The 25,719-nt window shown below is 50.6% G+C and overlaps 2 protein-coding genes across 12 annotated transcripts in view; one reads left to right on the forward strand and one right to left on the reverse strand.

The window, feature by feature from the left end:
- WBP1L (WW domain binding protein 1 like) overlaps nt 1-25,719 on the forward strand; it is a 110,662-nt gene that overhangs the window by 56,159 nt on the left and 28,784 nt on the right. For 5 of the 11 annotated variants that reach the window (XR_008616166.1, XM_007126895.4, XM_007126898.4 and 2 more), the window contains 2 exons: nt 5,651-5,812; nt 7,221-9,066. Coding sequence is in view for 6 of the 11 variants with exons in the window: in XM_007126895.4 (XP_007126957.1) it covers nt 5,651-5,812; nt 7,221-7,957 (899 nt within the window). In the remaining 5 variants the exon portion in view is untranslated. Of the gene's footprint in view, nt 1-5,650; nt 5,813-7,220; nt 11,563-14,448; nt 14,525-25,719 lie in introns of those variants that run through there. The other 6 variants (XM_007126893.4, XM_028481312.2, XR_003677542.2 and 3 more) reach the window with 5 other exon arrangements.
- CYP17A1 (cytochrome P450 family 17 subfamily A member 1) lies at nt 17,434-25,706 on the reverse strand. Its single transcript, XM_007126903.4, has 8 exons — nt 22,645-25,706; nt 21,049-21,187; nt 20,615-20,844; nt 19,936-20,022; nt 19,329-19,544; nt 18,842-19,011; nt 18,230-18,333; nt 17,434-17,726 (listed from the first exon to the last, which is right to left on the reverse strand). Exons 1-8 carry the CDS (start codon nt 22,939-22,941, stop codon nt 17,440-17,442), a joined length of 1,530 nt encoding a protein of 509 aa, XP_007126965.1. The 5' UTR covers nt 22,942-25,706; the 3' UTR covers nt 17,434-17,439.

Here is a 25,719-nt window from a genome sequence, read left to right on the forward strand (position 1 = left end):
TGGGAGGATCCCACATGCCGCGGAGCGGCTGGGCCCGTGAGCCATGGCCGCTGGGCCTGCGCGTCCGGAGCCTGTGCTCCGCAAGGGGAGAGGCCACAACAGTGAGAGGCCCGCATACCACAAAAAAAAAAAAAAAAAAAAAAAAAAAAAAGAAGGGAGTCTCTGAGCAGAGAGAAGAGATAAGACAATGTGCCTCGCTAGTAATGCAAAGTAGAGAGTGGAGTGTACGTGCCAACACTGCGATATACGTGCCAGGAGAGTTTGCTTTAGCTGGACAGGATTCAGGCAGGCTGCATGGAGGAGGTGGCATTTGAGGTAGGCCTTAAAGGGTGGATAGGATTGAAGCACATGGAGAAGGGTAGAATGACTTCCCAGGCCGGGGAATACCAAACACCATCGGTCAAGGCCTCACGGGAAAGAAGAGAGCATGCATCTCATTAACCTTTCCTCTGTAGCCATGGGGCTGGGCTCTGGGGCTCGCCCAGGGGAGATGAGGGTGCTGACATGCATAGAACTCTGCTGTGTGCCTGGCACTCATTAAGGTCTTCACACACGTCAGCTCAGCCCGCTCCAAATACAACCCTGCCAGGTACACATATCCCGTTTCTCAGGACCAGGGGCGTTAAGTAGCCAGTCATTTGGTCGCAGTTGAGTAGTGGGGTCAGTGTGCCTCACACAAAGCTACCCCCTTCCTGAACTCTTCAGTGCCAGGCTGGAAGGATGGAGGGCCCAGGTCGTGAAAGGTCTCGAATGTGCATGCTTGAGTACTCTGCATACAGATATTAACTCGGTTATCCTCACAATGACCAAGTAGGTAGAAACCATTATTCTCCCCATTTTACAGATGAGGGAAGTAAAGACAAAATGATCAAGGTCACAAAGCTAGGAAATGAAACTTGCCCAGTCTTTCCGATGAAGTTGCAAGTCCTCTAAAGTCTTCATTTCCCAAATTCAGTCCTTTTTCCACAGCAGCAGTGTCAGGAGCTCCTGCTAAGAGCTATCAGGGGCCAGGGAGGTCACCCACCATCCTGTGGGGTAGAAGGAGAGCTAGTTGACAGTATACTTTGGCTTCCTAATGAGGAATTTCCTGCCAGTTGGGGAGTGGTGTTTTCCCAAGTTTATAGTGAGCTCTGGGGCACATGACTCAGTTCCTACATTGGACTGTGATTGTTTTTAAAAACATGTTTTCCACTTTGCTTAGCATGACAAACGCACCCCACCATGAGGTCACAGCTTTCAAAGGTCAGTGGGGAATGTAATCTGTGGGTAGGTGTGTGTTTGGGGAGGAGGGCATGCTTCTGTCTTTCGCTGTGTGGCTCTTTCAGTAGGTTTTCCTTTTTAAAACTTTCCTCCTTGTTTGTGAAATCTAGTGAAAAGATCAAAAGTTTGTACAACTCCATAGGTACTAGTCTGGACGGTCCCCCTTTTAAAGCTGATGGGACACGGCTTTGACTAGAATAGCTGCCAATAGCATCCGTTTTGTGAGGGTCAAACCAAGAATGCCTTCTGTCTTCCCACATTAACTCCATCAAGTTGGACCAGTCCTTAGGGGCCTTTTCTGGACCTGTGCTAATGTCTTATTACCCCACTAGGCCCCTTCTGTTCCCAAGTTAGTTTTCTCCTTGTTTTGGTCCACACTGTCACTTTGTGATACTATATTAGAAATGCAAAACTCAGTTCGAGATTTTATATCACGTCATATAAGTGGTACGTGGTAGGGAGAGTTTTTCTACCTAAGTGGTACGTGGTAGGGAGAGTTTTTCTACCCATGATACCACATGAACAGAAGCAGCTGATGGAATTTCAGTAAACATGTGAGTTTTCTGGTGCTGTTCGATATAACTGGGGTAACTCTGCCAAGGGCATGCCTTCCACTTGTCTCATTTCTTCTCCCAGCCTCCTTCTACCCTGCCTCATTTTTCCTTAAAAAAAAAAAAAAAAAAAAGAAGGAAAATAAAAGATCTCTTTTTATATTATACTTCTAGTTCAATAGAACTCAGGCTTTTTCTGGAATAAGGATTGTCTTAAGAATCTGATGAACATTTTAAATCCTTTGCCCCAGAAAAACCTATAAAGATACTGCATCAGTCAGGATAGGTAAGAGGTTATGCTCAGTAATAAACAAGTCCAAACTCCTAGTGGCCCTAAAACAACAGGTTTATTACTCATACTGTATGTCCATCACAGGTTGGATGAGAGCTTTGTTCCTACTTCTTTATCCCCTGGGGCCAGACTGACCCTGAAGTCACTATCTGGAATGTTACGGCTTGTCATGGCAGAAGGGAGACTAACAGAGGGTCTCACATCAGCAAGAAATGTTCTGGCCTCTAAGTGACATCTGTCACTTCCAATCTCAATTTATTAGTTAGAAGCTGCCCCAGAGTGTCACAATCATAAGGGCGCCAGGAAGTTCAAGCCTACCCACATGCCAGGAAGGGGGAGAACCAGAAATATTTGACCAACATAAAAACCAGTGCCTGAGATTTTTCTTATTAAAAGCCTATTATAGGGCTTCCCTGGTGGTGCAGTGGTTGAGAATCCACCTGCCAATGCAGGGAACACGGGTTCGAGCCCTGGTCTGGGAAGATCCCACATGCTGCAGAGCAGCTAAGCCCGAGCGCCACAGCTACTGAGCCTGCGCTCTAGATCCCGCGAGCCACAACTACTGAGCCCATGTGCCACAGCTACTGAAGCCTGCACGCCTAGAGACTGCTCCACAACAAGAGAAGCCACCGCAATGAGAAGCCCGCGCACCGCAGCGAAGAGTAGCCCCTGCTTGCTGCAACTAAAAAGAAAGCCCACGAGCAGCAACGAAGACCCAACGCAGCAAAAAATAAATAAATAAATAACTTTATTTATTTTTTTAAGCCCGTCATAATATAGCTGAGAAGTTTTGCCTTAGATCATATATATTGCAGCATTAAAAGTTAATTTACCTTTAGGTAAGAAACAATTGAAAAAATGACTTGGGAGGTAAAAAATTGTAGAGTTTGGTGCTGATTATCTCATGGGAGAATGTACTTTGAAAATTATAAAGTAACACAAAAGTATAAAGGATTGTGAAATGATGCTGGGTAGTATAAAAAAGTGGTTAGCCCAGAATCTTTTAGACTTGACTCTAAAATACGCTTGGAGCCAGGCTCTTCAGCAGAATGCATTGTGCTTATTTGTGCCGCTTCCTTCGAGTGTGACCCCACCCCGGGAGGCTGGGAGCTGAACAGATCGTAGGGGCTGGAGGAGATGTTACAGGACTGTAGAGGGAAGCCAGTTCACTCCCAGAGCTCCTTTCTGGCCTCAAAACCATTCCCTGAGGGCTCCTCTTACAGTGTCCAGTCGCCAGTTGGCGAGCATTGGAAGGAGAGAAGTGCAAGTTAAGTTAAGCAAATGTCAGCAGCGACTCCGGGAAGGACCACAAGGGAGACTTCTGACTTCAACTTACATTTATGAACTCTGGTTAGGAATGGGGTTTTTCTGTCTGCTGATGGGAAATGGGGAAGAGATTCTCTGCCCGTTGTCCTCCACCTGCTCTCCCGTTGCTAGACCTCAGCAGAAGGTTCAGTTGAACACCGACACGTGCTGAAAACATAAAGGTGTTACACAGTGGTGTTGCCAGCCTGCCAGGGCTGGAAGGCTGTACTGCTATCCTGCCTTACCCCGTAGGGGTGGCTCTGTGGGGAGATTCAGCCCGGACACCCCTGGGGGACAGAAGGAAACACCCTGGGTGTTGCTAGAGGCCACACCCTAGATGTCAGTGGGATCTTTCAGAATATTGTGTTCTGGTACAAACAGGAAAAAAAATCAGGGGTTTATTCATTTACAAATCTGTTTGCTGGGAGAGGGAGGGTTGTTTTTTTTTTTTTCTAATGAAATTAACTCATTCTGACAAGAGATGTAGAAATACTTAACACATTCTAAACACAAATTTATAATTACAAAGCCAGACAAAAAATATACATAATGTTTGTAATGGGAAAAACTTGAAGTTCTTCAGGAATAGAGAACAATGAAGTTCTTCAGGAATAGAGAACAAATGAAAACTAATCTATTCTCATTTAATAAAAACTCACCTTAAAATTATTCCTCAGATTATTTTTTTATTGAGAAAAAATATTCTTTTTATTTCAAAGAAGTACATGTTCATCTTATCGACAATAAGCAAAAAACAAGAAGCTGGTCCCAGAAAATCTACTGTCCTATTGTCCGGGAATAACCTCATGACTAACTTCCCGATCATCCCTCTGGACATTTATATATACTTTTTGCTTAAGCAAAAATTGGGGTCATATTTTATGCTGTTTCGTAATCTTTTTTTTTTCATTTAATATTAGAAACATCTTTATATGTCAAATATAGTATTCTGTGAATAATTTTTTAGTGATCCATATCATTTCATTGTATGAAGACATTCCCAGAGGAATTTTAAAACCTACTCAGAAATATGTTAATTTTTTTTAAAGCCAGCAAAAATAAAACGTCACAGATATTTTTAAGTTTTAACTTACTTTGTTTTCAGTTTTATAATTTGAAAGAAGAAAAATAATTGGGAGAAGAAAATTAAAATTTCTTCTCATAATCCCACGACTTAAAATGTCACTATTTTTTCCTTCCAGTCTTTTTTCCCCCTCTCTATCTGTCTCTATATTTTTTAAAGCAAAATTGCTCGTTCATTAAAAAAAAAAAATTAGAAGCCTTTTCTGTATACATGTGAAGATTGGAGAGGGGGTCTTATACTGGGGTTTGCCAGGGTTCTCTGAGTATGATCCAAGAGAACACAGTGGGAAGTGAGAAGAAACAATCTGCCTGGGGAAGAGGGTGGTAGGCTTCTCCCCTGCTCCTTTACCCCTCTTTGGAGCCAGCAGGAAGAAGGGGAGGCCGCTGATGGTCCCGAGTCTAATGCAGCTGCAGGCCAAAGCGAGGTGGGAGTGGATTGTTTGTGATGCTGGGAGATGGAATTGTACCGGATTATGGCAAGAGCAGAGGAAGTTGTTTACACTCTCCAGGGAAGAAATGGGCCTGAGGAAATTAGAATTTTTCCACCTCTAACTTCAGTGACTCTTGTATGACGGAGGCGACATGGTAGAGAAAAAAATTTTATCAGGTAGCCCCTCCGAGGCCCTCGGCAACCGCTCATCTGCTGAGATGTGGGGATTCTGAGGGGCTCTTTGCTCTTGGTGGGGAGCCTGGGAGCTGTCCTTGTGGGCCTGAGCAGGGCTGGAGTGGGGAGGTGGGCACCAAGAGAGGCTGAAGCATTTTCTCAGAGATCTCTTAAGATAGGAAGGGCACATTGTCCTAAAAGGTAAGCATACTTAATGCCCCCCAAACCTAAAGTATGGGAGGACCAGCAGTGCTGCACAGATGCCTTGGCATTCTTCCCTTCCCCCAGGAGCCCTGGAGGCACCCCGGAGTGAGTGACCTCTTTTACGGTCACCATTCTTACATTTCTGCCCTCTTCCGCTCCACGTGTCTTTCACTCTGGTACAAACATGAAAATTGATCACAGGTTGTAAATGTAACTTCACCAGGCAAGGGCCAACAGTGCCAGCTTCGACCAGGTGCGCCGTGTCCCTGGGCCTCCTTGTGCCGAGAGCAGCCCCTCCAGCTGGCATTCATGGTGTGCCCACGCCTCTCTGTCTCACCTCCCTGCCCCCAGGGTTCTGGCTCGTGTGGACCATCATCATCATCCTGAGCTGCTGCTGCGTGTGCCACCACCGCCGAGCCAAGCACCGCCTTCAGGCCCAACAGCGGCAACATGAAATCAACCTGATCGCCTACCGGGAAGCCCACAATTACTCAGCGCTGCCATTTTATTTCAGTACGTACACCAAACCCCACCCTCGGGGCCCAGGACACATAAACTGTTGGCACGGGGGGTTGGCCTCCTTGTCCGCACAGAGCAGGGACTCACAAATGTGGGAACAAGGGGGTGCACACCTTTAGCGCCGAGGAGCCAGTGCTGTGGATGCAGCCCCTGGCAGCCACTGGGCCGTTCCAGTCCATACCAGCTGGGTTCTGACTACATCGCTGCTCCTTTAGTTTAGGCAGATTTTTTAAGGCAGGTGGTTGTATGGTGTATGATGTGAATGAATTGAGATTTAGAGGTCAGTGGCCTGAAATCCCCCCATTTTGCTTCCTGCCATGTGATATGCTTGAGCAGAGGCTGCTACAAAAGGGGCAGTGGTAGGGGGTAGCATTGGGACTTCCTGAGAACCAAGAAACTCGGCGACTCACTGAAGGGCACACTCACCTGACTTCCCTGGGGTTCCTTTCTTTTTTTGCCATGCTGTGGGATCTTAGTTCCCTGACCAGGGATTGAACCCGGGCCCTTGTCAGTGAGAACGCCAAGTCCTAACCACTGGACCACCAGGGAAGCCCCTCCCTGGGGTTCCTTACACTGATCTCTCGAGTGGTCGGTGGAGGCCCAGAAGTGCAGCCTGTCCAAAGCCATTCTGCAGTGTGTACTACAGACTAAAGTAGTCATAAATTTGGAATTCCACACCTAGAAGAGTTAAGTGCTTAGCACAGTGCCTGGCATATAGTAAGTACTCAATAAATGCTAGCAATTACTGTTATAATTAGATCATCTGTGCCTCAAAGCAAAAGATAACTCCCCTGGCATGTTCTTAACAAGCCTTGATGACAGGCCCCTCACCCTTTACTGGTAAGCCACCCGCTCTCGATGCGAATCAGGATGAGGTTTGGTGTGTATTTCCAGACCACCTCCTGCCACACTAGGGTGAGAGGCAACACAGTTTTCCAGCCTCCCAGGAAAAGGCTCTCTTCATGATATACATCTGGAAAGTCTTAACTTAGGGTCCCTGACCCTGAGGCCTATGGGATGCAGATGGAGGACACAGTCTGAGCTAGAAACATGAGACTTGCATGCATGTGGAAAACAGGTCGCTTCCAGGCAGAACTCTCTTGGCCATTCACCACATTTGCTGAACCCTCTGCCTTAACTCCAGACAAGCAGAAGTCCTTGCCTGTGAAGCAGCTTTAGGGGCTCTCAGATTTCCAGAAGCTAGAATCTGTCACTCCCAATCTGCCCCCCTTTCTCTGCGAGGTCGTTCACAGCCCTGTGCCCCGCCTGCACCGGAGAGCTGTAGCCATCCCTCGGTGGGTATGCTGGGGGTGGGACGAGACATATGCTTAGTGGGAGCCTGCAGTCTGTCCTAGAACAATTGCCAGTGCAGTAATTTCTCCTCCCTACCTCCCCATTTTAGGGTTTTTGCCAAACTATTTACTACCTCCTTATGAGGAAGTGGTGAACCGACCTCCAACTCCTCCCCCACCATACAGTGCCTTCCAGCTCCAGCAGCAGCTGCCTGCACAGTGTGGCCCTACAGGCGGCAGCCCCCCGGGCGCCGACCCCACCAGGGGCTCCCAGGGGGCTCAGAGCAGCCCCTTGTCCGGGCCCAGCAGAAGCAGCACGCGACCCCCGAGCATCGCTGACCCTGAGCCCTCCGACGTGCCAGCAGACCCAGCAGCCACCAAAGCCCCCGGGATGGAGCCCAGCGGCTCTGTGGCCGGCCTGGGGGAGGTGGACCCTGGGGCCTTCCTGGACAAGGATTCCGAATGTAAGGAGGAGCTGCTGAAAGAGTACAGCTCTGAGCAGGGCGGCGCCCTCCCTGACAGCAAGGACAAGACGCCCGGCAGACGTCGCCGCTTCACAGGTGACTCGGGCATCGAGGTGTGTGTGTGCAACCGGGGCCACCATGATGACGACCTCAAAGAGTTCAACGCGCTCATCGACGATGCTCTGGACGGGCCCCTGGACTTCTGCGACAGCTGCCACGTGCGGCCCCCTGGCGACGAGGAGGAAGGGCTCTGCCAGCCCTCCGAGGAGCAGGCCCGGGAGCCCGGGCACCCTCACCTGCCGCGGCTGCCTGCCTGCCTGCTGCTGAACACCATCAACGAGCAGGACTCCCCAAACTCCCAGAGCAGCAGCTCCCCAAGCTAGAGCAGGCCCTGCCTGCGCCCGAGAACTTGGCGACGCAACCAGGGTAGGGGAGAACCGTGAGAGAAGCATTAAGTGACTGTTCCTTTTTTTTTTTTTTTTCCCTCTGCTCCTGCGTTTTCCTGCATCTCCAGGTACAGTTTGGGGTGTGGGTGCCTCGCCCCCCGTAGATACACAGTGTCACGGAGGGCCGAGAAGTTGTCCTGTGACTCATTCCTCATACCCCACCCCGTCCCCCTTTACCTCTTCAAGTCACGTGTCACTACCTGCTTGGGTCAGAGAGATGTGCGTTTCAGAAGCCCCCAAGGAGGGGATGAGACTGTGCCCTGAGGTGACTCTTGGTGATGGAGTGGATCCATGTTCTGGTGTGAGTTGATGAGGACCTCGCCGCGTCTCAGTCTGAGAGAGGTGGCAGGTCTCAGCCCTGGGTGAAGCCCCGGTGGTCCGGGGATTGTCGCCCCTCGCTGCCAGTGTCTCCAGAGCCGGAATTGGGCTCCTCCTGTGGGAGGATGAGAGCTGACCGGCGATTGCGTGGCGGGTTGGTAAAGGGCTTGTGCTCTCAAATTCCAGGTGACAAGATCGAGGTGGCACGATGCATCCTGGAGGGGCCCCTTCCCAGCAGGTCCTGGCTGGCCGCGGACTGGTTCAAGTGTGGAAGATTACACCTGCCTTCTCTTTGGTTTTTTTCTTTTAAAAAAAAACAACAACAACAGAAGTGAGCTGAAAATAAGAACTTGACCAGTGGGCAGGCAAGAATTCTGTTTTGGAAAAGGAAAATTTGTGGCTTTTTCCCAACTTGGCCTTCAAAGAGTCCTGGCTACAGTTGAGCCAGAAGGAGATGTTTTGTGTGCAGGCTCGGGTGGGGGCTGTCTCTGGAACTTCTGTGGGTGAGCAGGAGGCCCTGCGCTGTGGCAGTGGATAGAGGTGCAGCTTTCCGCATCTCTGCCCTTTGATCTGTGCCCACAGGTGATCAGTACCCTCCCCCATCCCAAGCACACGTCTGCCGGCCTTCACGTCTCACTGTTCTCTATGAACAAATGAGGAGGCTGTGGGACCTGAGAAAGGGCAGTCCCGCAGCCTGACTCTCACACAGTATTTTCTCTTGATTCTGAGTAAGTTGTTTTGTTTATTTGTTTGTTTTTTCAAACTGACCATTTGGAAAAAATGCCTTGGTTATCTGTGGTTTTCGTGCCCTTTCCCTGCTCCGCCCCGCCTTGAGTGGGGTAACTAATTTTTGTAGCCTATGTAAAGTATCTAAGTGGCCCAGGTAGGAGGGTGAAGGCAGCCATCCTGAAGGACCACAGGATCCTTATTATTGTAGTTTGGCTTCAAAAACCAGGTGAGCTTTGATAGGAATAATCTGAATGGAGAAAGCAAACTGCTGAAACTAACATTCCCTGTCCAGCCCTGTTCATATGAAGAGTTTGGTTCTTCCCCCACTCTTGAACGATGACATTCAGACTAGGCATTGATGTTATGGTAAGAAAGGAAGGTATATATATGTATATATATGAATACACACGTATATATGTGTATGTGTGTATATATGTATATACACACACACACACACACACACAAAACAGACAAATCCAAGGCCGTGAGGTGAACGAGTGTCTGAGTTTGGAGTCCACAAAACCAAAATCCATGTTGAACAAAGTGCAGTCCGTATACAGTGACTTTTTGGATAACCTGTGTGTGTCTGTCCGTTGTGTGTGAGCCCCCAGCCCTGTTTTCCTGTGAATACACTTTGAACGGCAGCCACTCTGCTCACGTTACCCACACGTTTGGAGCAGGCGCAGCCCTCTCAAGGTAATTTATTTTACGCATTTACTGTTTACTGAGCAAATGTCTGACTGTGCACTTGGGTGTACTCAGCAGCGCTGTCGGCGGCAGTCCCCACGTTTGCCAGAGATACCGTGCTCCAAGTAGAGGTTTTACTCTACCCATCACTGCAATTTGCACATTGCTCCGTGGACACTCAGAGGCCTGTGTTCTGCTCCCTGTAAACGGAAACGTGCTCTGAGCCTGTCTGCCTCCCTCGGCTGCTCCTGGCCCTCGGCGTCAGCCCCCAGGGGTGTCCACAGCCGCTCGGGACAGAAGGCCAGGGTGGAACCTCAGACAGAAGCTGGACTGGATCTTCAGTGTCAAGCTCGGACTGGCTGTGGCCCAGACGTCAGCCCTGCCCAGAATTGCCAGGAGGGTTTGGCGGCCACCACAGTGCCATAGGGCTTACCTCCCTCTGCTGAGGTCCAGCGCGTGGCCGATGTGTGGCGAGAGTGGGCAGAAGTGTGCCACAGCCCTCAGATGCCTTTCCTGCCACCTCTTGGTTTTTGGTTTTTGTTTTTGTCTCAAACAACTCACTGAAGTGTCTCGAAGGAGATCAAGTTTTACCAAAATGAACCCTGCTTGAGTTAACTGGTCGAAGGGATGGATTCTGGCCCTCTCAGGATTCCTTCTCCAGTCAGAGTGGGGAACTGGTCCACGTGTTTACTGCTGGGTTCACTGCAGCATCCAACCCAAAAGGCACGAGAAGAAGAAAACGCAACGGGTGGAGCTGGGCTCGAGTCCAGCGTCACAGTCTGGCCCCTGCTACACGAGGCTGCCCTGCGTGACGAAAGACGGAAGTAGGGAGCTGAAGGACTCGGGAGGGGGCCGGGGAGATTTGAGGGAGTCTGGTGTTCCAGGTGAACCGAGAAGAAAGGGGTTGGTCGAGGGTTTGGTGCTACAGTCGGAAGATTTGCAAATGCTAACACATTCCCGTGTGAGGCACATCACCTTTTGTCAGTTATTGTGAATATGTGTATTTTAAGCAATAAGATTCAGCTGGTCAGACTTTTCTGGGCAGTCTCGGTGACGCATTTCCTGTGCTGTGATTGTTCTGAAGACAGAGTGGCTCTAACCACTGTGAGAAGCCCAAATAAAATCGATCCCCGAAACTCGACTGCTCTTTTTCCTTGCAGCGCTTGTTCCTTTTTCCTCCTCCTCAGACTTCAGGGAGTCGCACCTCGAGATTCCTCGCTGCAAGTGCTCTTCCCTTCTCCCCACAGAGGCTGAGAGAAGTTGAGGACAGGCTCCTGGGCCGAGGGCAAGCTGGGTAATGGCTGCCGAGGGCACTCTCTGTCCTGAGGCATTTCCACCCAAACCCTCTCTCTGCCAAGAGAATATTTCTGAGTACTTTGTAAAGTCCCACAGACAGGTTAAAATCAGAGCCCCCAAAACAGAAACAAGTTTTGTCAGAGACTCCAAAGCTAAGACCTGACATTTAAAAGGAAGCAAGCCCTCCTGGAGATCTCTTTTATTGATAAGATAGAATTGTGGATGGGCGCTTGGCCTTGGAATTTAACACACGAAATACTTGTTTTGGAGTCCCCTCTTTGTGCCCAGTACTGTGCTGGATGCTGAGGAGCATGTGGAAGAAATGTGTAAGACAAGGCCCCTGCCCTCTAGAAGTTAAAGTATAGTGGAGAGGACAAAACAAACTCATGTGAAATAGCTAACCGGCAATGTGAGGCAGGTTGAGACGAAGTGAGCAGTACTGTTTCAGAGAAGCTTGAGGAGTCGGGGGCGGCGGTTTAGGGCTTGCATTCCAGGCAGGCGCCTCAGAACTGATTTTTAGGTGATGTGGGAGCCACCGGTGTGCCAACATCTGCCATCGTGGGCCCGTGAGCCTTTCCTAAGACTCGTTGTCATTTTAGCCTCTGCTTAAGACTGTTCTCTTAGCACTTTGAGTCAGGTGTTAGGTCCCCGCTCCAAGGCTGTGGGAAGGAACAGCCTTCTGCCTCCACCCAGGAAGCGGAGCCCCCCACCCGGCAAGACTTCTCTTTGGGCCGCATGCAGGTGGGCAAAGCAGAATGATGAACGTCCTCAGAACCCTCCCGTGAGGAGTTCTGGCCTCCGCAGGTGGAGTGCTCACCGATGGGCCAGGGGATGCTGGCCGAAAGCGCTGTCTTCTGTAGCCCTCGGGTTTGCCCAGCAGGCAGCCCTGTGGCGTCTGAGAGTCCAGTGTAAGCCAGGCATGCGCCCACCCCCCTCTGACCCTGGGTCAGAGGACACAGCCCCCAGCTCTTCAGTGACTCCAGTGGGATGGTTTCTGCCTAGTTCCTTCTAAACTGTTGGGCTCCTCTAGGCAACCCCAGGGAAGCCATATTAGCATCTAGAAAGACAGTTCTAAAGGACAGTTGTGTTCTAAAGCCACAGGAAAGAACTGGCAGAGTACCTCATTCTTACCTTCTTTAAGCTAATGTCTGCGTGGCACAAAAACAAAATGGTACAACTCTTACAAGCTGCATGCCAGAGGCTGTACGTGTATGCTTACTGCCTAGGTCTGTAGGGCCCACCCCAGGCTCCTGGGTCACTGAGTTCCTGATTTCTCTAACAAGGTACAGCATTTGCTGTCTCTACTGCCCCAGGTGACCAGGTTCAGGTGGAGACAGTACCAATGCCTTGAAGCACGAACAGTAGCTTTGATGAACAGGAATTTCAAGAAACTCCTCCTTCTCCAGTTTCCTCTGTTTTCAGCCAGGGGGCAAAAACCAAGGTTTAACTCAGGAGAAGGAGCAGGAAGTGGGTTTGGCTGACTTGACTGAACCTGCTGGAAACCTGAAGCTGCTGGGAAGGGTAGTGGGTCTTGGGAGGTGTTTGGGATGCAGTTTCCATCTGGGACAAATGGCTGGCCTTACTTAAGAGCTGAGCATTTATGGAGCACCTACTGTGTGCCAAGTGTTGCGGATGCAGATATGCCTTAGACCTGGCCCCTCTTTAGAAGAGCTAAGAATGCTCTAGTGAGGAAGAATGAACGGTTTTAGTAGCACATGGTAAATACCATGAAGCATGTGTGTACAGGATGCTGTGGAAGAGAATGTAGCCCACCTGGGGGTTCAGGGCAGCCTTCCTGGAGCAGGGACTTCTAAACTGAGCTTGCCAGGTGGAGAAAGGTGTAAAGGGAATTCCAGACAAACGTTTGATTGGCAGATTATTGAGTGCCTACTGTGTGCCTACTGTGTGAGAAGCACAAAAAAGCGTAGGATGCCTAAAACGGGAGAGTGCGGTGTCATGTCTAAAGCTGTGAGCAATTTAATCCCTCTAGGTAACTGCATTCTGGGAAGTGACAGGAGGTGAAGCTGGAGAGGTAAGCTGGTAATAAAAAGATTTTAATTTGTCCTTATTTTATTTATTGACTTTATATAACACCAGGTCTCGTATAAGCATCTTACCTACGTTTTCTCATTTTAGCCTCAAAGCAGCCCTCTGAAGTATGGACTGTAATTATTCCCGCTTTATTAATGGGGATGAAGCATTCAGAGGAGTTAATTAACTAGTCCAAGGTCACACAGCTGCTGGAGCTGTGGTAGAGCCAAGGATTAGAACCCACATCTGTTGACTCCAAAGCCCATGCAATTAACTAGTTGGCCAGACTAGTGAAGAGTTGTACTGTTGGTGTTCACAAGCCACGTGAAGAACTTTTAATTTCTTTCCAAAGGTGAGAGGGAACCAGAGAAGGGTACGCTGAGCAGGGGAGTAATGTGGTGGCAGGTAAAGCAGACACTGTTTTCTCAGGAGCTGTCGTACTTTATCCCCTCTTCACCCCTCTCCCCTTGCCTCGTCATAAGCCGCCCAGAGGCCCCACACCCAGCCAGCTGTTACCTAACAGAGCTCCTCAGTGCTGAAATGGCAGGTGGTACCTGCTTCAGATCAGTGTTAACCTCCACAGAGAGGGTGTAACCCCTTGGAAACATTGTAAAATAATGAGTTGTTTGGACCTTCTTTGTGTCTTTTCCTTGCAAGAGTGTTTTGCTCTTCCTCAGAGGAGACTTTTTTAAAAAGAGCTTTTGTGGCTTGTGAGGGGGAGAAGAGGATTTTTGCTTGATCCGAAGTTTCTCCTCACTGTATAAGCCTGCTCCTCACCACAGTTTACCCTTCCACTGCATGTCTTCTCACCAAGAGGTCTCAAGAAACCCAATCCCACTGGAAAATGTTACAAAGCACCCTGGTGTTGGAACCCTGAAAAGTTTGTCTTCGGGGTCTCCACCCACTTCCCAGCTGCCAGCCTGCCCTGGCTCCGGAGAGAAAGAGGGGGCAGCCGGCAGGGCCATCTGGAGCTGCAAGGGGGGCATTCCTGGTGGTACTGTCCTGCAGATGGACCCATCCGGATATACCTGCTCTCCTTCCTGACCAAGCTGGTGGCCTTTGGGAGGTTTGTGTGTAAAACCCTTAGAGAGGGACTTATTTTGTGGGTCTGGATATAGGCAACGATAATAAAGCCAGTATTTATCAAGGCACTGAACACAAGATGTAGGTCCATATTTTGTTCTCAGCAGCCCTCTGGGGTGGTGGTGCTCTTTCTACACACATCTCAGCCACCCATATTACAGATGAGAAAACCGAGGTTTAAGAAGGCCAAGTAAGTTGCCTACGCTCACTTGGTCTGTAAATGACAGAAAGAAAGAAAACTTGCTCCCGCAGCCTGACCTCTCATCTTCTGTAACTCCCAACAGTGTGGAACTCTCCTGCTCACACAGCCCTTTCTACTTTTCATCCTCACCAGAACCTCAGATGATGGCAGCACAGGTGGTAAGTTACCCCACTTTACAAATGAGAAGCTAAGATCCAGAGCTAGGAAACGGGAGCCTGGGGCCCAGAACCTGGGGCCTCCTGCAGGCCTCTCCCCACCCCTCTCTAGCCTCTGTGATTGGGTTCCTGTCCTGAGGTGGGTGTTTATCCCTCTGAGCATGACTGGAGAGAGGGTTCCTCATTTGCTGCAGGCTTTGTGGCCACCAGAGGCCAACCAGAACATTCATGATGGGAATGTTTACACCACAGTGATCAGCAAACACTACAAATCAAGGCTGTTCCCTACCACCAGCACCAGAGAACTGGTTGTTCAATGTTTATTTACCATTACACCATTGCCCTGGCTAAGGGCAGTCTGAGGCTCAAAAGGTGACTGTGGGGTCTGGATGAAGACCTTTCAGCTTTGCCAAAGATCTGGAATTCCTTCTGCATAAGGAGTTAGAGTTCTTTTACCACTGGACCAGTTAGCCAAGTGTTTAGAGCATCTGACTCACTCCTCTTGTGTGTGTAACCTATTTGTCAGGTTGATGTGCAGCCCAAAGAACACAAGAGGGCTCAGTCTTGAATTCCAGAGATGCAGGGGTGGCAGCACCCTTGGGGGTCACCACACCCATTTGCAGCCCAGGCAGGTGCTCAGGCACACGTGCGATTCCACACCAATGAACAGAAGCTGAGGGCCAAAAGGATTTACGTCGGTGGGAAAAGGCCTTCCAGGCAGGGGAAGGCCAGTTTGGGCAGGAGTCAGAGTTCACGAGGTCATTTCCTGAAAGGATGCTCAGCTTTGTACTCTCCCCAGCCAGACACTCAAGCCCTTCTGCACAGACGCGGAAGGCCTGTGAGAGAGCACGCTGGCTCCTCATCCTGCATCACTGAAATCCCAGGTTCTGGTCCCAGCCCTGCTGCTAGGCCGCTGGGTGACTTAGGGCAAGTCACCCCCCCAACACACCTGCCCCCAGTGGCCCTCAGGTTTCTCATCTTCAAAATGAAGGGTTAGCCTCTCATTTCCCTGCCATTCAATGGTCTGAATCAAGGAGAGTGGATGTTTCCTTCCCAGTTACACTCATGCACTGCTTCTACAGGGGATGTTTATCTCTTCCTCACTAGTCCGCAAAATGCCTTTCAGATTCTGAGCAAATTTGGAGAAATTAACTCTCCTTCAGCCGGTCAGCTCCCCTCTGCTCTGAGCTGAGGGTAGCTTGGCTATAGACCAGCGAGCAGCTGGTGGGGACAGAGGAACCCGGGAGAAGGAGAGAGCCACCTCCAGTTTAACCCCTTTCTCATCAGCTCACTGTGGTGGCAGCATCTCTCTAGGCTCCCCGTGATGGAGGCTGGGGTCAGCCACAGCTGCCCACCGACTCCTCTGGGCTCTTTAGCAAGGCCTTAGGGTCACGGGCCAGTGAAGGCCAGCACTGAGTTGGGGGGCCGTGGGGAATGGTCAACTACCCCTGGATTAGCAAAGCTCTTTGAAGGAAGAAGAGGCTGCTGTGGTGGAAAGCCTTGGCCCTCCCTCCTTGCGGGGGCTCCCTTGATTTCTTCTCCCTGGAACTTGGCCAGGCGGAGTCTCAGGCTTGCCCTGCCGGCCCGTCCAGAGCCCTCCTCCAGTCAGAAGGGAAGGACCAGGTCACTGATGATCTGACCCTGGTCTGGCTGGCGCCAGGGAGCTGGGGTTGAGGCCTCTCTCTAGGCTAAAGGGCAAGGGTCAGTTTCTCCCAGGGCATCTCAGGACACCTTTCATTTGCGGACTGGCCAGTGGCCGAGGTTTAAAGATGTCGGTTTTAAGGTTTGAAGAAGTCTGGGCTCTATTTTCTAGTGAGACATTTACAGACTTCCTGGGGTTTGGGGGTGGGGAGCAGGGGCAGAGCCTGGGCGCTTCAGCGGGAGGCTGCCGTGGAAGCCCTTTCCTGGCAGTGTTTACCCCAGTACAGAATGAGGAAAAGGAGACCTACCAGTCTTTGGGAACCAAGACGAGAGGGATGGGTAGTTGTGGGTTGAGTTTATGGATTGTAGACACTTCCCCAAAGCCAAAGCTCTGAGGTGCATGCAGCGATGAGTGGATCAAAGCAAACATGATCTGCTTTGCTTTCAACATGTAAACTCAGTCCCACCACTTCTTGCCATCTCCACTGCTGTCGCCAGGGTCTAAGCCACCAGCATCCTGCTGTCCGGCACCAGCACAACCTCCTCCCCAGGGCCCCCACTTTCATCCCTCTGCAGACCAGTGTCTACTCAGCAACTCGAATGATCTTTTAAAAATATTAACCAAACCTTTCCATTTGAATGTGTAAACCCTCCTGTGACTTCCTCTCATACTTGGAATAGAAACCCAAACTCCTTCCTGCTACTTAGAAAGACTCCATGGGACCTGGCCCTGCCTGCAGTCTGACCTCATCAGGGACCACTCTTCCCTTCACTGGCTCTGCTCTAGACTGAATGACCTCTCCTACCTAGAGAACTGCTCACCTGCTGCTCCCTCAGCATGGGACACCTTCCCCCGCATCTTCACGCCTTCCCCAATCAGTCATTCATAGTGGCCACCCCCCACCTCTGCCATTCCCCTCACATCACCAGCACCTAGTGTAATTGACTCCAAAGCACTTATAAGTCTCTGAAATGCTCATTTGTCAGCGCTCACTAGAATGTAAGCTTCTTGTAAGACCAGGGAGCCTGAGGGTCCAGGGACAGTGAGTGAGTGGTACATAGTAGGTGCTCAATAAAATACTCTTTGAAAGAATGAGTGAACAAACAAACGAATGAGCAGGGACCTTCTGAAAAAAAAAACCACAACTGTTTATGCACAGCACTGCCAGGGCTGCAGGCTGGAAAAGAAGGCAGAGTGGGCGAGGAGGGGGGAGGAATGGTTGGGGAAGGTGGGGGAGCTTCTCTAATTCCGTGCTGTGGGGTCACACAGGGCGGAGTCACGAGGTGCTGCCCTCGGCCTGGGCGTCCTTCCAGGCCTGGCGCACCTTGATCTTCACTTTGAAAGGATCGATCTGTAAGACTAAACCGGGGTTGCCCTCCAGAGAGGGTAGCTTCCCATCATCCGGGATCTCCAGGTCGAACCTCTGCAGCAACCAGGCCATGAAGAGGAAGAGCTCCTGGCGGGCTAGCATCTCACCTATGCAGGAGCGGGGTCCTGCTCCGAAGGGCAAGTAGCTTAACGATGGCGAGATGAGCTTGGTCCCCGTGGGGTCCAAGAAGCGCTCTGTGGACATGGGGAGGTGTCAGTCAGGGCCCAGGGCAGGAGTAAGCAGAGGAGGGGGGACAACATGGTCCTGCCCAGGGGGCCCCAGTCTGAAGAGGTGGACTGCCTTACTTGGGGGAGGGGGGCCCAGTCTGAGGAGAGAGACAGCCCTGCTCTCAGGTAGCCCTTAATCACACAGAGGAGATGGAATATTCAGGACAGATGGAAAGAAGGCGTATTAACAGATGAAAATGCCACCATCCAAGGGGAGAGGGGGCTGACTTCACGGGAGACATACGCCTAGAGGGCTTCTTAGAGGAGGAGATTTGCAGTTGGAAGGAGAAGGTGGGAACCCAGCTGTGAAGAATCTGGGTAAGTCTAGCGTAGGGTGGGGGTGTCAACAGGTCCCCGTAGTTGGAGTCAGGAGTTTGCTAGTAGCAAGCTCAGCAGAGGGGAAGTGGTGCTGGAATGGTGGGCACAGGGGTGGCTGTGTGGCCAGGGAGCAGGACAGAACAGGGACTCACCGGGCATGAACAGGTCGGGCCGGTGCCACTCCTTCTCACTGTGATGCAGTGCCCACAGATTGACCACAACATCTGTGCCCTTGTCAATGGTAAGGTCACCAATGCTGCCCCAGGGAGGGAGAGGAAAAGAGGGTCTGGAATAGTGCCCTTCCCCACCTGCTCAGCCCCAAGCCTCTGTGGTCCCCCACTTTGGGGAAAAGAGCCCTTTACCCCCTCATGTCCACTCCCTCATCTCTTCCTCAGCTTCTACCAGGTGGCCTATGAATCCAGCCCTCTCCTCCTGACAAGCACTTAGGTATCAACACTTGTGGGCCTGTCAGGGCCCATGGGTATGCGTGTTGAGCTGGTGCCTGTGCGTATGTATGTGTGTTGTGGCTATTGGATTGGGTAGGAGCATCCCACACCACATGTCTCCATGTGGCAGCAGGCAGCTTCTGAGGGAGGTCAGGTAGATCTGTGGATTGGTCAGTGGGTGTCGGTGGGTGGTAGACACATTGGTCAGTAGGGTCGTGGGTAGGATGATTGGTAGTGGTTGACTGTAGCCAGCTGGGGGGGGTGGGGTGATGGAGGAGGGACCAGGTGGGCTGGATGTTACTGGGAGGGAAGGCACACCTGGAGTCAACGATAGCCTTGTGGGGGATGAGCGTGGGCGACACAGGCCGGATTCGAAGCACCTCTCGGATGGTGGCCTCCAGCAGGACAAGGCGGTTCCGGTCACTGATAGTTGGTGCGCGATTGAAACCTATATTCTGGTCGACATCATCCTGGATCCTCTTCTTCAACTGAGGGCCAGAACAGGGTGGATGTTACCAGGGTGTTTAAGCCCGGGAGAAGCAAGGGCTTAGAAGAATCCTCCTGTCACATCCAGAAGAACTGGCCCAGACCCTTCCCAGTGGTGGCTCTGCGAGCCCAGGCTTTGTTTCCAGAAGACGGGGCAGCTCCACCCAAGGGCCAGAGCCAACCACTGCTTGGGTAAGGGGTGCAGCAGCCCAGTCATCCTGCAAAGAAGTCCTGAGGATTCTTCCTCCCTCTCTGGAGCAGAGGTGAGTCTGGCTGGGGTCAAGAGTGGTTGGGAAGGCTGGGGTAGGGAGAAGCTCACTGGAGGATAATGTAGCAGGAAGGCCACAATCCACTTTATCACTGAGGTGGTGGTTTCCACGCCGGCCCCAAAGATGTCCCCTATGGTGGTGAGCATGTGTCTATCTGAAAGCAGCTTTGAATCGTGGTCTGGTCCAGCATTGTTATTGTCTGCGTTCACCTTGGCTTGGATCAGTATGTCCAGCAAGTTAGTGATGGAGTCACTGGTGAATTTCTCCTGGTTGGGTGAGATTGGGAGACAGTGATGAGGGAGGAGCCCCATCTGCAACCCCTGCCATACTCTCACCCCAGACTGTAGATACAAAGGCTTCTCCCACTTGGAAGTGAGGGAGTGGAGTGAGGCTAGTCAGGACCCATGAGCTTGTGGAAGTAGGAGGAAGCACTGGGCCCTCTTTAAATTTGGGGGGTAGACAAGTCCCTTCTAGGATCCTCTTCAATTCCTCACTTCTCCACGCCTATTCATTAGTTAAGTCAGTTTTTATTGAGCACTTACTATATGCCAGGCTCTCTGCTAGGTGCACGAGATCCTACAGTGTCCAAAATGGACCCAGCCCTGCTCTCATGATGGTTTCCACCTAACTCATCATCTCTTCTGCTCCATCACCTACCTTACTTTTTTCAAGGATTTCACTCAGCAATTCGTTTCGCATTCGAACACAACTCTTTATCTTTTCCAGGGCTTTGCTGGGGAAAATCTGCAAAGTAGAAATGTCAAATCCTACCTTTCTGTCTCTGGAGAGTTCCCACTGTAACCCCAAACTTCAGCCAGAATGGAAGACAGGATAGGGACCCAGCATGGGACCATCAGTGACAACTAGGACAATTCCAAACAAGGGAGAAAGGAGTCACCTCCACGTCCCCTTCCCCATTCAATCAAACATCCAGCACTGATTGAGGGTTTACCCAGTAGTAAGATAGACTTGAGTCTCAAGACTTGGTTAAGTTCCTTAACTTCTTGAAGCCTGTATTCTCAACTGTATGGGGATAATAAAACCCACTTCCAAGGGAAATGCATGATTAATGCTTGTGAGTGCTGGTACTGGCACATGGCAATTGGTGAATAAACAAGAGCCATTATCATGAGTATTCAAATGCATAATTTAAAAGCTAAACTGATTTCTGTAGAGGAGCAGCAAGGTTTTAAGAGTCAGAGGAGGTAGAGGTCACTGTGGCCGAGGTGGTCAGAAAAAAAGGTGGGTCTGGAGCTGAACTGAAAGAGGAAAGAAGAACTGGGGGTGCTGTCAGGGTCTGCTGAGATCTGACAGTGGGGCCCGGCCTCATCCTCACCTTAAACCCAGGGAATATGTCTGACAAAATCTCCTTGCCCTGAGCCTCCAGGATGCCATCATTGAACTTGTATATGGCCTTCAGGGCAGGATCCTCATTCTTGAAGGAGAAGTTGAAGCAGATAAAGCTGATTATGTTGGTCACCGCCAGAGAGAGATGCTCCGACAAATTTATGGACTCTCCATGCCGGGTGGCCAGGGAGTCGCACAGTAAACTGGCTTCCCGATTAACTGAGGGGAGAGAGGGGCATGAGGGAGGGGAATTGAGCCGCCCCTCACCCCCTCTCTACCAGTTCCATCTTAGTCAAGGACAGAGAGCAGATGTCCAGTAGATGGCAGCGGTAGCCAAGAAAATGCTAGATGGAATCATCCAGAACCCTCTCCCCTCCCAAACCTCTTCTCCCTCCAGCAACCCAGGGCTGGCTGGGCACTCACTGATCTTCTCTAGCTTCAGGTTGCCATCCTTGAACAGGGCAAAGGCGTTCTGTGCCAGCTTCCGATGCAGCTGCCAGACTGCACCGTGGTCGGCGAAGGCGATGCCCTTTTGGTTGTCTGACAGGATGTCTAGAGTCAACTTTGGAAAGCAGGAAAGGACATAGGAATCAGACACCATCCACCTGTCCTAGCCCTGGGGAAGAAGGCAGGTACCTGCCGTTCCGCCTCCGTGTGGGACCTCCCTGCTCCACTCCGGCATGACTGTAAGGCCTTGGTAGGACAGAACCTATGGCCTCACACTCCCAACTCCATCAGAGAGACAGAGCGAGGAGAAAAAGAACACTGAATTAGACTGCAGCGGTCCTGGGGTTCAGGTCAGTGACAGGTGACCTCTGGGCCTCTTTTTCTCATCGGTTTCTGACCAGGGAAAGGTAGCTGTGGATGGAATGAACTCTCTAAATTGCGCCTGTCCCGGGAACAGGAGCAGAGACCGAGGACAGCCCAAACCCCTGCTTTCCCTGGGCCCTCTGGGGGCGGAGGCTGCTAAAGGCACAGCAGCTCAGCCGCCCTTAGTTTACCCTTCCATTGCCAGGCTGTGTGCCCACCCCAGGGCCGCATCTGGAGAGTGGAGATTTCTTGTCCACCCAGTCTGGACTTGGACCAAGCTGTCTCTTCCCAGAGGCACCTCCCAAACCATAAAGCTCCCAAACCTCCCCTCTTCTATCCCCTGACCTGCAAACCCTATCTGACTAGCCTCCTCCTTCCTCTTAGCTCTGGAGAGAAGAGCTCAGCAGAGTTGGAAGGAGGATAGTTGGCCCGCAGACCTGGCTGACTGGTCCAAGGTAAAAAGAGTCAACCCTTGGTCTGGTCAAAGATGAGCAGCCAGGGGGCCTTGCCCGAGATGTTCAAGGGAGTTCTCAGCAGCCGGGTGCTGCAGTCGGGGGCTGGCAGTGTTGCTGGATGGTTAACTCCCACTCCCCTCTGCCCACCAGGAGCAAAACAGAGAGCTCCATAGGCTGGCTCATCAGCATCCTCCCTCAAAGTGCTACCATGGGTCAGCTCCCTGCAGCTGGAACAGCTGGAGAAAGCTCCAGGAAAATAGCAATCCCAGCCCTCCAAGAGCCAGGGTATTTCTCCCTCACAACTTTCCACGGAGGACAGCAATCACTCCCCCGCTTTTCCATGTGAAGAACAGCATTCATCAAGGCTGTTTATTGAGCACTTCCTGCACTGGGCTAAGTGCTTTAGATGCACTCTCTCAGTTAATTATGGAAGTCTAAGCTCAGAGAGATCATCATCCAGTTCACGGGAGAGATGACTGTTTTAAGGGCTCCCTGATGCCCTCAAACCACCACTCCCACCCCACCCCACCTCCTGGGAAGCCCAGAAAATGAAATCTTCCTTTAATTCTTCCTGCCTAGTTTAGAGGCTGAATGGGGTCCAAGGGGTCACTTCCGACCCACAGCCCCGGCAGTCTGTTTTTGGAAGAATCACAGGTTGTTGGAGCTGGAAGTGTCATTCCAGGCATGGCGTTGCCTGGAGAACTGAACATCCCCAGGGAGTGGTGAGAGGAGAGGGATGATAGGCACTGCTTACCACTTTGGACCGCCCGGAGAATTCCTTGCCCTTCTTGAGGAGCACCTCCCTGGCCAGCTGGTAGTGGCCAATCATCACAGTAGTCTTGGAACCCAGACGAAAGGAATAGATGGGGCCGTATTTTTCCTGCAGCTTGAAGAAGTTCACGTGCTGGTGGCCATGTTTGGGGAGGAACGGCAGGCTGCCCACCAGGGGCAGGGATGGGAGGCTCTTGGGGTACTTGGCACCAGAGCCCGTGGTCTTGGGCCAAAATAAATAGGCAAGGGTGAGCAGCAGGAGAACCAGGAGCACCCACATGGTGGCCGGATGGCGGCAGGCAGGACAAACAGCTGTGGAGTGGCTTCAGCCACTCTAGGGTGCAAGGAGGCCTTTTTAAGGGCTGCCCTGATCTTCACCTTGACTTTATGTTATTGCTCGCCTTGTGGAAGTTTATCCTGGAGCACAGCCAGGCCCGATCCCTCTCCCAGAATGGGGAGAGGAGTGGAGGCCTTCTTCAAGAGCTGGCTCGACTCCAGGGCAAACCCCTAGGGGAGGGGCTAGGTAGGGGGTGGACAGCCGGTCCCTCTCCCTCGCTCCCTGTCCATCAATGTCTCCAGAGTGCGCCAGAAGCAAATGATATCTAGGTCAGCAATCAAGGCTTGGGATTTTCCATGCTGTAAAATCACAATCAATGGATAGCTGACACCGTCAGGACTGTTATAACCAGCAGGGATTGTCAAAGATATTCTATTCAATCTTATCATTTAACAGCTGAGGAAAGTGAGGCCTTGGAAGATCAGGCTTGTGTAAGGTCACACAGATGGTGATGACAAGAATCCAGCCCTCCTGGCTCCTGGTTGGCTGCTTTTTCTAGGGGGAGTAAAACTCTTGGATTGAGAGCATGGGCCCTAGAGTCAGAAAGGTTTGGGGTCACATTCTAGCTTGACCACTTTCTAGCTATATGACTTAAGAAGTTTTATTATGTTAAAATATACATAACATAAAATTTACCATTTTAAGTGTAAAATTTAGTAGCATTGAATATACTCACAATGTTGTACAACCATCACCACTATCTACTTCTAAAACTGTTTTCATCACCCCAAACAGAAAGTGTACCAGTGAAGCAATAACTCCCCTTTTCCCCCTCCCCTCAGCCCCTGGTAACCTCTAATCTAATTTGTCTCTATGAATTATGCCTATTGCACATAAGTGGAATCATATAACATTTGGTCTTTTGTGACTGGCTTATTTCACTTAGCATAATGTGTTCGAGGTTCATGTACTTTGTAGCATATATCAGAACTTCATTCTTTTTTATGACTGAATAATATTCTATTATATGGATATACCACATTTTGTTTGTCCATTCGTCGTGGACACTTCGGTTGTTTCCACCTTTGGCTACTGTGAATAATGCTGCTATGGACATGGGTGTACAACAGGGGTCCCCAACCCCCTGTTAGGAACCGGGCCTCACAGCAGGAGGTGAGCGGCGGGCGAGGGAGCGAAGCTTCATCTGCTGCTCCCCATCACTTCCCATCGCTCCCATTACCGCCTGACCCATCCCCCCACCAGCCCGCCGTCTGTGGAAAAATTGTCTCCCACGAAACCAGTTCCTGCTGCCAAAAAGGTTGGGGACCGCTGGTGTACAAGTATCTGTTTGGGTCCCTGTTTTCAATTTTGGGGGGTATATACCTAGGAGTGGAATTGCTGGGTCATATAGTAATTTTATGGTTACTTAGCTGTTCAGAGTTTCTGTTTCCTCCTCTATAATGGGGATAAGAATGGAATATACTTCTTAAGGCTGTTGTGACTCAGTGAGATAATGCATGTAAAAGTGCTGCCTGGCACGGAGTAAGTACTCATTCAATATTTACTCTTAACATTGCGATACCAAAATGGCCTTCCTACTTTTTCTGAACTCTTATTAGTGGATCTTCCTGACAGACAAAATCCTCACTTTCTGCTGCAAATCTTCAGTGGCTCAGTCAGTATTTATCAATGATTTGATAATACCAGGTAAGGTCACAGTCCCAAGACAGTGTCAGTCATCACCAGCATGACTCCTGGTGTCAATCATCGTAGAGGAGGTGGGTCCTCAGGCTGGCAACCAGGACTCACTGAGTGAGACTCACAAAGGTGAGAGATGGAATTTCTGCCCCTCTTGGGGGTGATCTGCCAATGTCTGTACTTTGAGGAGAATGGACTGGTGTGAGGGCTGCTGGAATTAGGCAGCCAGGCAGCAGGGTGGGGACCTCATGATGAAGATGAATCCTCAAGGCCTTGTAAAACCAGACTGTTTGCCCACTACTTCAACAGTTCAAATGTTGTTCAGACTTTTAGGCCCATTTGCGGTCAGAGGTATGAGCTGGGGTAGTCTTCGTGAAAGAAACGGGATTTGAGCTAAGCCTTGAAGGAGAGTTGGGACTATTTATTAGGCAGTGGCATGGGGAGGTGGGGAGGAGGGTCACGCTGGAAGGGAGAGCAGCAGAGTCAAATATGTGGAGGCCGGAAGGGGCACGATGTGTGTGGGATGGTGATGGTCCTGACTACAGCCGTGAAGGGGGTGTACTGTGGGGCGTCCCTGAGAAGTAAGATCTGACAGGTACATGGAATCAGGCTCTGGAGCCCTGAATTGGAAAGCTAGGGAGGGTGGGGAGCTATTGAAAGCTCTGCGGCAGGGAAGTGACGGGTACAGTGGTATTTGAGGCGGGTGAATCTGGCATCAGTGCTGGGGTAGACTGGATGAGATCTTGTGTAAAGATTGACAGCTGGGTGAGAGTGGGGAGGCCTGTGATCCAGGCTGGACCCTAAGTGGGGTCAACCAGCTGGTAGAGAAATACAAATGAGTACTTTCTGTTCCTAAAGTGAATGCCAAGGTGATTCTCTGACATTTCACCCCCAATCACAAACAAGAAACAGGAATTTTAAAAAATGGTTGCTTCACATCCTTATCACTATATTAGAAAAGTTATACATGATAATTGCAAAAAATCTGGAGAATGCAGATAGCTAAAAATAAATTAAAAATTTGAAACATATTTTTTAACCTACATGAGGCCATATTGCATTTTTGGGGCATGGATATTTTTC

This window comes from Physeter macrocephalus, chromosome 20, assembly GCF_002837175.3.
Source record: "Physeter macrocephalus isolate SW-GA chromosome 20, ASM283717v5, whole genome shotgun sequence".
NCBI lineage: Eukaryota > Metazoa > Chordata > Mammalia > Artiodactyla > Physeteridae > Physeter > Physeter macrocephalus.